The sequence below is a fragment of the Cyprinus carpio genome, chromosome B12 (assembly GCF_018340385.1).
Source record: "Cyprinus carpio isolate SPL01 chromosome B12, ASM1834038v1, whole genome shotgun sequence".
NCBI classification, from domain to species: domain Eukaryota; kingdom Metazoa; phylum Chordata; class Actinopteri; order Cypriniformes; family Cyprinidae; genus Cyprinus; species Cyprinus carpio.
This window is the reverse complement of record NC_056608.1, coordinates 5,285,725-5,297,850: the sequence shown is the minus strand read 5'-3', so window position 1 is coordinate 5,297,850 and position 12,126 is coordinate 5,285,725. Positions and strand designations below refer to the sequence as shown.

At 37.2% G+C, this 12,126-nt stretch overlaps 1 protein-coding gene across 1 annotated transcript; it reads left to right on the top strand.

The window, feature by feature from the left end:
- Positions 1 to 3,461: 3,461 nt before the first annotated feature.
- Positions 3,462 to 8,427, top strand: LOC109091144 (clumping factor A-like). The gene is made up of 3 exons (XM_042734713.1): positions 3,462 to 3,470; positions 3,733 to 3,888; positions 6,843 to 8,427. Exons 1-3 carry the CDS (start codon positions 3,462 to 3,464, stop codon positions 8,274 to 8,276), a joined length of 1,599 nt encoding a protein of 532 aa, XP_042590647.1. The 3' UTR covers positions 8,277 to 8,427.
- The last annotated feature ends 3,699 nt before the right edge of the window (positions 8,428 to 12,126 follow it).

The following is a 12,126-nucleotide window of genomic DNA, read 5'->3' as shown; positions in this document are numbered from 1 at the left end:
TGGCCTGTCACCATATTCTAATTTGTTGAATTGGTGGGTTTTTGTTAAATGTGAGCCAAAATCATCACAATTAAAAGAACCAAAGACTTAAACTACTTCAGTCTGTGTGCACTGAATTTATTTAATACATGAGTTTTACAATTTGAGTTAATTTACTGAAATAAATAAACTTTTCCACAACATTCTAATTTGAGATGCACCTGTATATTTCCCTCAGGAGGTTCGATTTTATAAATTCCAAAGTGTGTTTTGAGTGGATAATATATATTATTTTTTTTTAAATAAGAACTAGAATTAATATTATTAATTATGAATTAAGATCTATCTGCTTTATAATAATAATGTTTATAACGTTGTTTCTAAATATGTAAGCTTTAACTTTTGAGTGCTTTACCATATAATTCTTTAAACTCTCTAGTATTTTTTTATTTATTTTTATTTTTTTAATGGAAAACATTCTTGAAAACTCTGCATGTAAACAAATCAAGTGATTTCTTCCTTAAAAACTACAGTGGGGTGCAAAAGTCTGAAAACACTTGTAAAAATTATTGTATTTTCAGTTTTTCTAACTTAATAGTTTTTATTTATTTTTATTTCACACTAATTGTTTTATCAGTGTAATTTCAACAACAACAACAACAACAATGAACACAATTTAAAACAACTTTTTTTCTCTAAAGTAAATCTGATCTTTTGTACAAAGACGTTCTCAAATGTTTATTACATTTCAGGTTTAAATTCAGATGTTCAGTTGCTTATTTTCAGTGTAATCACAGACTTGTGGATCCAGCTGTACTTATTTTATATCTTCTATCATTCATTCTCCTAGATTCAGAAATGTAATATCCCTCCTTTTCTCTCTTGTTTCTGTACTGTTTCTCTGCTGAATGCTGTGCAGCAACAGCAGTTGCTTCGACCCTCTCTCTTGAGACCACTTATTTTATAGAGAATTGCAACTTTTATACTCACAGCCAAATTGTTAACGGTTGAGGCTGTATCGTGGCTCTAGTATATAAATCTATAATATATATATATATCTATTATATGAAATATGGCATCCTAATATTATAGATATTAGTATATATAATTAATATATAATGTTCTTCCTATATATTATATACTTTAAGTGAATTTGACTGACAAACATATATAAATTGTATTTGCATTCACCTCAAGAAGTGGCTAATATATCCATAACGCTCAATGACGAATTACATGAAATTCTTTTTTTTTTTCTTCTTTGTAATAGGCAGTACTTTTGCCTGTCTTCCCCAAAGAATTTGGCTTAAAGCACTCTTTGAATTATAACTCTTTGGTCTGCTCACAGGAACTCTCTATGGAGTCTGGTATTGACCCAGGACAGGACTATTATACACAAGATTACTATAATTATGACCATGGGTGAGTGTGAATTCATTGGCCGAAATGTGCTGCTGGCCCAAATAAAATTTTTAAGATATGTGTCAAGCCTGCTGAATTTAATGAATCAGTTTGTACGATTTCTAGGACTTTATTTTATTCCTTTATGGTATCTTTTAGTTTTTTTTCTTGTTTTTTGCTTTAATATTTTTAGATTTTTTTTTTTCTTTTTTGGTCTAGGTTGTCCATATGGAAGCTATTTATATTTAGTGAGTATTGGATTTGTAGGTTTGTAGTTATCTATATTAGGATGGATGTTTTGAATTATTGGTGTTATTTGTTGATTGTCAAAGATATTTTTTGTAAAATTGTTGTTAGTCATGTTTTTTTTGTTGGTTTTTATGTTCTTTTTATATATGTGATCAGTAGCAGTCTCCTCCTCCACTCACAAGGATCAATATAATCCTGAAAGCTTGTTGGGTAACTGGGCTAAGCTGCATAGCCTGCCTACCCCAAGAATACTCAAAACTTAATCGAAGGTTCTGTTTTCATACATGACGTTTCTAAATCTTATATTGGACACAGTGTTATATTTTTTTGTTTTTTTATGTTACTTTTTGGGTTTGGTTTTTTTTTTATTTTTTAGGGGACTTTTATGGAGTTTTTTTTTTATAAGGTTATGTTTCTAAATCTTACTTATTGGATTTGCTTTAAATCTTCCAGCCAAAGAATTTGGCTTAAAGCATGAGGTCTAGGTTTGAAATACAGTTTTGTAACAGAAAAAAACTAAAAATAATCATAATACGAATATGTCAGCGTTAACATTAATCGCTCCATAACGCGTTTTTCTTTTTTTTTTTTTTTTTTATCGCATTTCAGGTCTGCTCACAGCCCCGAACTCTCTATAGAAACAGACCGGATTATTAAAAACCTGTTTAACTTTTAAAAAAAAATGACGGTTCCAGTTGACAACACTAAGGTACAATATTTGTTTCAAGGAGTTCAGCACCATCGAGCACGTTAGTCTAGTTACCACCTCCAGGCGACCCCGGGTGAGTCCCCGTGCAATTCATTGCCCGCCAAAGAAATTCCTGAGTGCGGGCGTCGCAGCAGACCCTTGGATGAAAAATAAGTTAACCACAGCAATCGCCATGGCAACTGATTGCACCAGCCATTGTTGAAGATTCGGGTTAATGTAATCAGGTTGGTACTGAACCGGCTTACACGGTAGGAACAATTGTTGCTTATAGAGGAGCTTTATGAAGTCTAAATCAATCTCCTGCGAGATGCAAATGCTGTGGAATTGGGATCATTGGACGTCTAAGCAACCAAATTATTGTGCACACCACATAGACCTGAAGTTGCATTCGTTTGCTTTTTAAACACTGAACGGCACTTTGTAATGCTGACCGAACAATTTTTAGTTGCAGAGCAGTGGGAAATTGTACAAGGGGGCAGTGCCCGTAATATGACATGCAGCAACCCAATGAGCATGCCGTGCGTTGCGCACAGTTTACAAAGATCGAACAATGTCACTCCGTGAATGAGAAGGTGTTATACATTTTAAGCATAGTCCAGCAAATGCAGCTGAATTGCTGAGGGAGGAGTTGGGACAGCCACAGGAGCCCCTCGTCCAAGATGTTTGCAAGACTACTCTCAAAGATACCCGGCTTTTTTGCAAAACACTTGAATCAACAAAGAGGCCATGTTTGCCAGAAACTTACTGATCAACACTTCGAGAAACAGCTTTAAACACCTCCTTGATACCAGTAAATATTCCTTTGAATTTGTTTTGTTGAAAATTAAAATGTGACTGATTTAGCAGTCTCTCTTTAATCATTTGGTCTTCAATTAGATATTGCTTTTGTCTTTAATCTGTAATGAAAAGCACTAAGATGAAGAGGAGGAAGGCCTCCATGCTCTAAAAGCTGGTTTTTGACTGGAGCTTAATCAATATTTTTTTTTTTAATAACTGGTAATTGATTGAGCTTTATGCTTGGCAGATATGTGACTGAGCTGTTGGGAGAGAACAGTACATATCCTGCTCCGCGGTCCTGCCTGCACTGTGTCATTTGTTCCCGGTTGATGACTTGGTTCTGACGATGATCCAGGTATGTGCTCCGGTTTAAAGCGGGCCTTCACTCTGACCTATCAAAGCGAAAACTCAAAGCACCAATCTCCAGTGGTTGAAAGTGGCAACAGCCGCGCTTGACCCCAGAGGATCTGAAATGTTTTCCCAGATCTGAAAGGAGTGAAGTCTGGAAAGTTGATATAAAGAGGAGAGTGCCCAGCAAACCTGAGCCTCGTTTCTAAACCTGAGCCAGGTCCACCTAAAAAGAAGATGCACTTTCTGTTTTGCTGCATCAGATTCAGATGATGAAGAACCAGACAGACTGTGGGATCGGTACAGAGGTGAGGCCCAGCATCTCCATTGATGACTGGTCCATTGGAATGGTGGTCTGGACACGCAAGGGACCCAACCTTGGCACCTCTAGCACAAAAATTATCTGGCTACACCTGCAAACAACGGTACCGTGTGAAAGCGACTGTTCTCACTCTGTCTGGTCACATCTTTGCAAAAAAGAGAGCAGCACTGTCCACTGCTAATGTCAACCAGACTGGTGTGTGTTAGCAATTGGGGTAAAGAAAGAAATAGGAGAGACAACTTAGAACTCGATGTTCTGAATCCCATATCCAATCATGCACTATTTTTCATTTAATCTTACTGTCATTTGGACTTTTTTTTCATCCATGTTCAGCACAGGTTAATTACAAGGATGACATTCTTCATTTAAAACTAGAGAAAATGTTAACAAATATCCCGCTGTGGCCGTCAATGTTTTTTATACTGTTTTCATAATGAAAATTTCTGAAATGTGTTTACGCTTATTGAATGTCCCCATAATGATAGGAATACTAGAGAGTGTGTGTGTGTGTGTGTGTGTGTGTTTGAGGTATATACAATATTTTTTTTTACTCAGTATGGGAGTCGACGGAAGCTGATCTCTCCAACAGGGATGTATGATGAATATGGAGAGGTGATTATGGAAGATGATGGCAGCTACTACTACAGCCCACATGAATCCGAGGCAGAGGTATCAAATTGTATTTATTTAATTATTTTTTTTTTTTCCTGTTTTCTTAATTTAAACCAATACAACATGCAGTATTTTTTTAATAAGTTACTTTTATCCTGCCTCTAGCTTAAGGCCCTAACACATGACTCATGTCAGGGTTTCAGTGCTTTTGGCACCTTGACCTTCACTTGAAAAGCATTGCAAATAGCAAGGTAGAAAAAAAACAAACAAAAAAACAGAAGTGTGCACATTAAAAGTAGTGGAATCAAATGAAAGATATTTGCGCTTATGCCTGTTTCACATTGTAAGCGTGAGCGTAACTACAGCATTACTGCAGCTGCAGATGCGTCAGAGTATTCTCACTGGAAGTGTTTGTACATGGTCAGAGTAGCTGCTGCTGATCTAAATATTTATTTTTATTTACAAAAACAACTATAAATTTGTCTTTAGAGGTTGGTCAGTCATACACTTGAATGTTTTGAAGTCTTGAAAGTGTGTTAAAATGGGGATTCGCGTGTAAATGGTAAAAAACAAAACAGCTCCTGTTGTTTCAGTCAGACTCAAATAAAGAACGTGCTGTTTATACTTTTTTTTTTTTTTTTTAGTTATAGCTCAGTGTGTGTCCATAAGCTCCATGTCTATTATAAAAGCTGTCAATATGCTTTATGTAAATTACTTGTGATTAAGCTACGTTTTTGTAAGTGATTGGGAGAAATGTGAATTATTCATTGGATTTTAACTAATCGTGAGCCTAAGTAAGAATGTCAAAATGTTTTAAGTTCTTATTTATGTAGCGCTGAAAAAAAAGTAGTCTATGCGTTTCTAGCCAATCGTAATTTAAAGCTTTATATTTTTTTAGAAGGTGTAAATGATTTATAGATTTTTTTGTGTCTGTTTTCATCTTGTGTCCTTGTTTATCATTTGTGCCTTGTCCATTTTTGTAACTGAAGACCTGGAGCAATATAATATCCATTCTATTTTAGCTAATTGTTAAGTGAAAATATTATGTTTAAGTCATTATTTGTTCATAGATATTCATTTTAAAAATGAAAAGGTGTGTTTCTAACCAAGGTGAACATGCTGAGCGTTTATAATATTTTTATTAGGCCGAATGTTGAAGATGTCAGTATGATTCATGTGCATTTATTGTGTCTATAGCTCCGTTTCTGTAACTGTGGAACTGAAAATAAATAAAAGGCATAAGTTTGTCACGTCAATCGTAAATGAACACATGTGCAATATTTACAGAATATAATATTTACAGAAGCTGTCAATAATGAATGAATAATGAATTTCTTATGTTTATAGCCTCCTCCATTGTAACTTAAGATCCTGAGCAAGATTAATTGTTTGTTGTGAGTTTGATAAAATGTTTTAAATTATAATACTTATGGCAATTAAAAATTAAAAACAAGTTAAAATGGCTAAATCTTCTATACATATTTTTTATTCTTCATTTTGTTTCATGACATACTCCAATTTGTGTTAAAACACACTAGGCATTGTTGTTCTGTGCATTTGTAGCACGTTTTGTGTGAAATCCTTTTTATTTTGTCCATCAAAAGTGTGCTGTCACTTTAATCGAGCGTGAGCAGTGCAGCAAAAATAGACCTGGCGCAGAAACCAGTGCTGCAGCTCACGATACGCTTCTGCTCGACGCTCATGCACTGCTGCTGACATTGTGAAATCACTCATTGATTTACATGGACGGCAAAAAAAAAATATGTGCTGCTCACGCTTGCAGTGTGAAACCGGAGTTAGAACAGAAAAAAATCCTGCTGATTACTTTGAATCACTGCAGAAAGAAAAAAGTCAAAAATGTTCTGATATGCTTTCAATGATGTTGCAATGTAAACAGATAACACATAATCAGTCAGTAATGTCTAAAAGGTGGCCCTCACACAAGAGCACATTTTCTTCAGGGTGCAGGGTTGGGGCGATTTTTTTTATGGTCAGTTTGTAGAACATGGGTAACCATCTAGAGCAGGGATTGGCAATTCCCATCCTGGAGGGTTCAGGATTCTTTCCTACAGAGTTTTGCTCCATCTATAGTTGGAAATTACAGACGGGTGTGTTTGATTGTGGATGAAGCTAAACTCTGCAGGACAGCAGCCCTCCAAACCAGAATTGCCCATTCCTGATTCATGGCATCATTCCCTCTTCTATCATGTTATGATTTTTGCTGACACCAACCATGACTTCACTTTGAAAGGTCAGCAGCCAGTCATGTTAATTCATTTGCATTCAACGTGGTACTGGGGGTAAGACTGTACCTTGAAACTTTTTCTCAGTGCATTGGGGAATGCTGACATGGGTCATGTAAAGTCACAAAGATGATGGGAGATCTGAACTGTTGATTAAAAATTCTGAATGATTAAAAAACCTGGACTAATATCAATGTAATAGGTTGCTAGGCAAGGCAGAAAGCCGGCTCCCCCTCCTGGCAAGGCTCCTCCACGAAGGCCCCCTAGACAAGCTTTTGGAGACCAACCTCCAAGGCTTGAGCATCACCTGCCTGGACTAGTCGGAGGCATCACACACCCTTACAGCTCAAAGGCTGAACCTTCACTCAAAGAACCTATAAAACTTGGCCAAATATTTGACAGAAGATTGAGCCCAGCTCCAGCTCCATTCCACCTTCCATGGAAGAACAATAGAATATTTCCGATTGCAGTTCCTGAGAAGAAAGGAGGAGGTACTGATGACCCCAAAGCAATCACAATGCAACATTCAAACAGTGTCGACAATGGCATGGTCATTGATGGCAACTATTTCCAGACTAAAGAAGCCATTCCTTCAGCAAAGACTAGACTTGGCAAAGTTTTGAGTCAGATGAACATCTTTAAAACACTGCAGACTCAGAAGAACTCTCTGAGCAGCATTAGCGGGAGTTTAGATCATAGGAGTAATGGAAGCATCCCAACCTCTTGGTCACTCAGCGAGTCAGAAAGGAAATCACAGAGAATCCCTGGTGATAGTGTGGAAAGTGAGCAAGAAAGAGGTAGGAGCAGGAAAGACATCATTCAACAGTCTTACACTGAAAGTACCATGTCATTCACACCTTACCATCCACACAGACTCCAAGAAGGAGCACATATGAGTAGTTTAGACTCTGATGATGATCAAGACCAGAGTCCTCTTGATTCAGACAGGGAGAGCCAAACAAAAACTCAGCTAGATGACACTGAAATAGAGTCAAAGACAGAATCAGATTCAGACCAAGACACAGAGACTGAAAAAGAAACAGAGACAGAGCAAGAGTCAGACACTGAGAGAACATCGGAGACGGAGAACGAGTTAAGCTCAGAGGAAGATAGCAGTGGAAAAGAAAATGTCAAATCGGAGGACAGAGGAACAGTATCATCTGTCAGATCTTCTCGGCCCAGACACAGCAGCATAACATCCCAGAAATCAGTAAACTCTACCTACGAGAGAAAGAGCAGCAGATCATCTTCAGAACCTGCAACTACATCCACACACATGAAAACATTAGAAGAGACCATCCTGAAGGAGGATGAGGATGATAAGGAAGACAGAGGGCAGATTGAAGAAGGCCAAAGTAAGGATCCAAGGTCATCTAGGTCTAAAAGCAGTAATTATCTGGAGAGAAGACATGATTCAAACTTCCACAGCATGAGCAGATTCTCTATGATAAGCAGTAGTGTAGCAAAGGCTTTAGAGATTGACAAACTCTCACCTATAGATGAGAATGAAGAAGGAGAAATGACACCAAAAAGAGGTGGTAGTTCGAGTTCTTCAGATGGAGCAAGAAACCTTAAAGTAAACGGGGAGGATGAGGAGTCTAATTCAAACACAACGAAGACTGTTGGAGACTCCTGAATTATATTCTGATATATTCAGTAAGACTGGCCATTGCCTTTATTTCTTGGGTTGATCTTTTTATTGGCATTCTGAATGCCTTCGTCTGGTTGGAGTTCTTCTGGTTGTTTTCCTCTCGCTGAGCACAGCTTGGCATTTCTCCTTAACCTTTGCTGAATAACATGCATGCTATTTCATCTGTGGTCTTACCTTTAGAGGTCACCCTTCAAAATTAATGTTCAGATCAAAATTAGGTTAGTTTTTGTTGTTTTCTAAAAATCCTGTAATCCAGTGACATTGGGTCCATGAGCACATTACGTTTAATGAACTCATGAAGGGACATTAAGTGTGTGTTGGTTGTTTTGCTTTTTAATGAAGAGCAGTTGTGGTCCAGGAGGGAATCTTCTGGGGAAGCTAATGTTTAAACTGAATATTCATCAAACCTGCTTTATTTATTCTGATTAAGTTATCTTGATAATTAACACTTTATAACAATCTTTCCAATAAGCAAACCAATATTTGTCATATATGAAAAATGGAACAAATCACACAGTGCCATTATAAAAATAGCAATAAAGATTTTTTCTTTTTCTTTTTTTTTTTTTTTTTTCATTAGATGGACTTTTATGCACACTACTAATAAACTAATTAAATCAACAGTTAATTTTATATCATTACTTGTACCTTTTTTAGAAGACTTTCCTCCTTTGGCCACTGTTGTGTGCTGTGTAAAAATAAAAAGTCTGTTATTCTTAAGCTGTCATTTTACACACCCATTTTCTTTTTTTTTCAGTATGGTAGAAAAAAGAGGATCAAGCTTATTGTAGACCGTGAATATGAGACCAGTTCAACTGGAGAAGAAAGTGCACCAGAATCGCACAGGAATCGCCTGTCTAATGTGAATAGCCACAGCAACATTAATGGGAGCATATACTTGGCCGAGAATGGCTCAATAATCCGGACACGACGTGTCGTGCACACCAACAACATCAAGCTCAACTCTCCAATACGACTGGGAAAGCACTTTAAGAAACTAGACAAACTTGCTGTCACACACGAAGAGCGAATTCCTTTAAACAGCCCTGTAATCACAGGCGCTTCAGTAGGTGAACAGAACCTCACAACCAGGCCCTCTAGTGGGTCCCTGGCCTCCAGCACTACAGGCCCAGAGAGTATAGCTTCAAAATCAAATGTGGCAAAAGGAGGGGGTGAAAGAACACAAAATGGGGATGAACAAGAGTCCACAGTAGACAATCAGGAGGTGAGGGACCCTTTAGGATCACATAGTGACCGCACCCAGTCAGATGAAGAGGAGCTCTGGATGGGGCCTTGGAATAACCTGCACATACCAATGACAAAACTGTGACTTTTGACATGCAGATGCTCTATTGTCTTAAAGAACAAGGTTTTTGGGCGATGAATCTGCAGCATAAAATTATGAAATTGCACTTTCATTCAGTATTATATTTGCTTTTTTATGGCCCTGAACAATGAGCTTCTCAGTGATTGTTGCATTCATAAAAATCTCTTATATTTCTGGCCCATTGATTGTTGCTCATGCTTTTTATTATTATTTTTTTGTATTTTTTTGTATTTTTTTTTTTTTTTTGTATTTTGTTACAGATGTATTGTATGCTTTCATTTTTTTTTTTGTGCTTTTTATATTTTCAAAGGCAAAATCAAATGTCTGCTGAAGTGTATTTTTGGTAAATAGTCATCAATAAAAATAATTGTGATGAATCTAATGTGCACTTATGGACTGTACATTTGCTTAATGCCACAGTCATTTGAATGGACTTGCAACAGAGTTGAAAGTGCTATATTTTTGTGCTTTTTTATACCAAGTTATATCAAAACAAAATTATTTGGTATGTGGTCACATTCTGTTACAGATACTTGCCCAACTCAAGAGAACAACTTTTGTTGCTGTTATATTCTTTAGTTTTGTTATAAGCAAGGCAGAAACTGCTCTCATTGTGCAGCCTTTGAATATTTGACTGTTTCTACGAGGCAGAGACACGTGCACATCAAATAAACATTCCTGGTATAAAACCTTTTCATTTATCCTTATTTTCATTAATATAATGAAAAGAGAAAGCACATCATTTTGCTTGAAGTTACACTATCAACATCTTTAGTTGAAACAACTATTAAAGTGGTCATATGATGTTGCTAAAAATAACATTATTTTTTTGTATTTGGTGTAATGAAATGTGTTTATGCAGTTTAAGGTTCAAAAAACACATTATTTTCCACATACTGTACATTTTTGCTGCTCCTCTATGCCTCGCCTTTCTTAAACGCTGTTTTATTTTTGTTTTGTTTTTTACAAAGCTCATCGGTCTGAAAAGTGAGGTGTGCTCTGATTGGCCAGCTATCCAGTGCTTTGTGATTGGCTGAATGCCTCAAGCGTGTGACAGAAATGTTAACGCCCCTCATCATACTGTGATGCGTGTCCCGGTCAGAACACCGCCGCCACAAGAAAAAACAATAAAACCCAATACAAACGAGGCATTTGTTGCATCCAGTGGGGACATAATTACAGATTATAATGACTTATACTGTGTTTTTACGCATTGCGTTGCATCGTCTGCATTTGTGATCGGAGAAATGACAAACAACAAGGGCTACTCTACACCAGCGGTTCTCAATTCCAGTCCTCGCGCCCCCCAGCTCTGCATATTTTGCCTGTCTCTCTTTGTTAACACAACTTATTCAGATAATCAGCTCGTTAGAAGTGACCTCCGTGCATGAACTGTGTTCCCATTTACATGGTCCCTACACAGTGTTCATTGCTCCCTACTCCCTGAGCAGGGGAAATCTGTTGAAGTTTACCTCACTTCACGGATTTGCACTGTGCAACGTCTTCACACACAGACAAGTGTGACATCATACACCTCTGTAAGTAAATACAATTTAAATTCACATCTTGCTCACTTCAATGCACTTTGAATGGAAAATACTGTATACGTTCACTTTGAACTGGAATCATAGCAGAATATCCTGTGATGTCCACTTCGCAGGGCACTTACGTTCAAATTGAACAAACGTCTGAAGCGATAAGAGAAACATACAGAATGTGCAGAGCAGGGGGGCGCGAGGACTGGAATTGAGAACAGCTGCTCTACACTGCTCAAAACTCATGTTTGAATCATCAGTGGCAAATCCTTTACATATGTAAACTTACTTAGTATGTGAGTCAGAACAGCTGGCATTGTAGTCTTCTCTCCCAGAATCAGGAAACAGTCCTCCATAAAATGTGCTGCACACTAAATATTTGGGTTGAACTGTTCTGGAACAGTGTTGCAAATACAACTTAACCACTGATTTTTACAAAGGCAAAACAAAGTATTTTTGCTTTCACAATGAAACAGTGTCTCTACAACATGGTGGCGGTGGCAACAGTGAGAATAAAAGTCACGCCTTCTTTCTTTGCATGAACATTTGGGCGGCCTTATGCAAATCTTCCCAAGCAGTGACATAGACATGTGGGGGCGTGTTAGAATGAGCCATTTTTTGGGGGGTGTGGTTGACTTAACTTTTATAAAGAATATCTCTTTGGTTTGAGACTTTAGTCTTTGCAACTTTACACATCTTCTTTATGAACCAAGAGATTGTAACACTCCAAAGAGAAAGGGAAACTTGAAATCGCACCATATGACCCCTTTAATGTTACTTTGTACATTTTTCATTTTATATGTGCTTCTTATTCTGTGTGAATGAATCTGATGGTCTAAACTTATTTTGTCATTAATCTTAAATCAGAGAAGCTCAGACTAGCTACATCCAGAACACTGATAGTAAGAAGAAAGTCCTAGAAGACAATATTTCATCTGAGCAAGTAGCGCATCTGTTGACAAAACAGCCAATC

What these genes read in the sequence shown, in the direction of transcription:
- LOC109091144 (XM_042734713.1), top strand. An exon ending in GGCTACACCTGCAAACAACG is followed by an intron (nt 3,889 to 6,842) that starts GTACCGTGTGAA and finishes TCAATGTAATAG; the next exon opens with GTTGCTAGGCAAGGCAGAAA.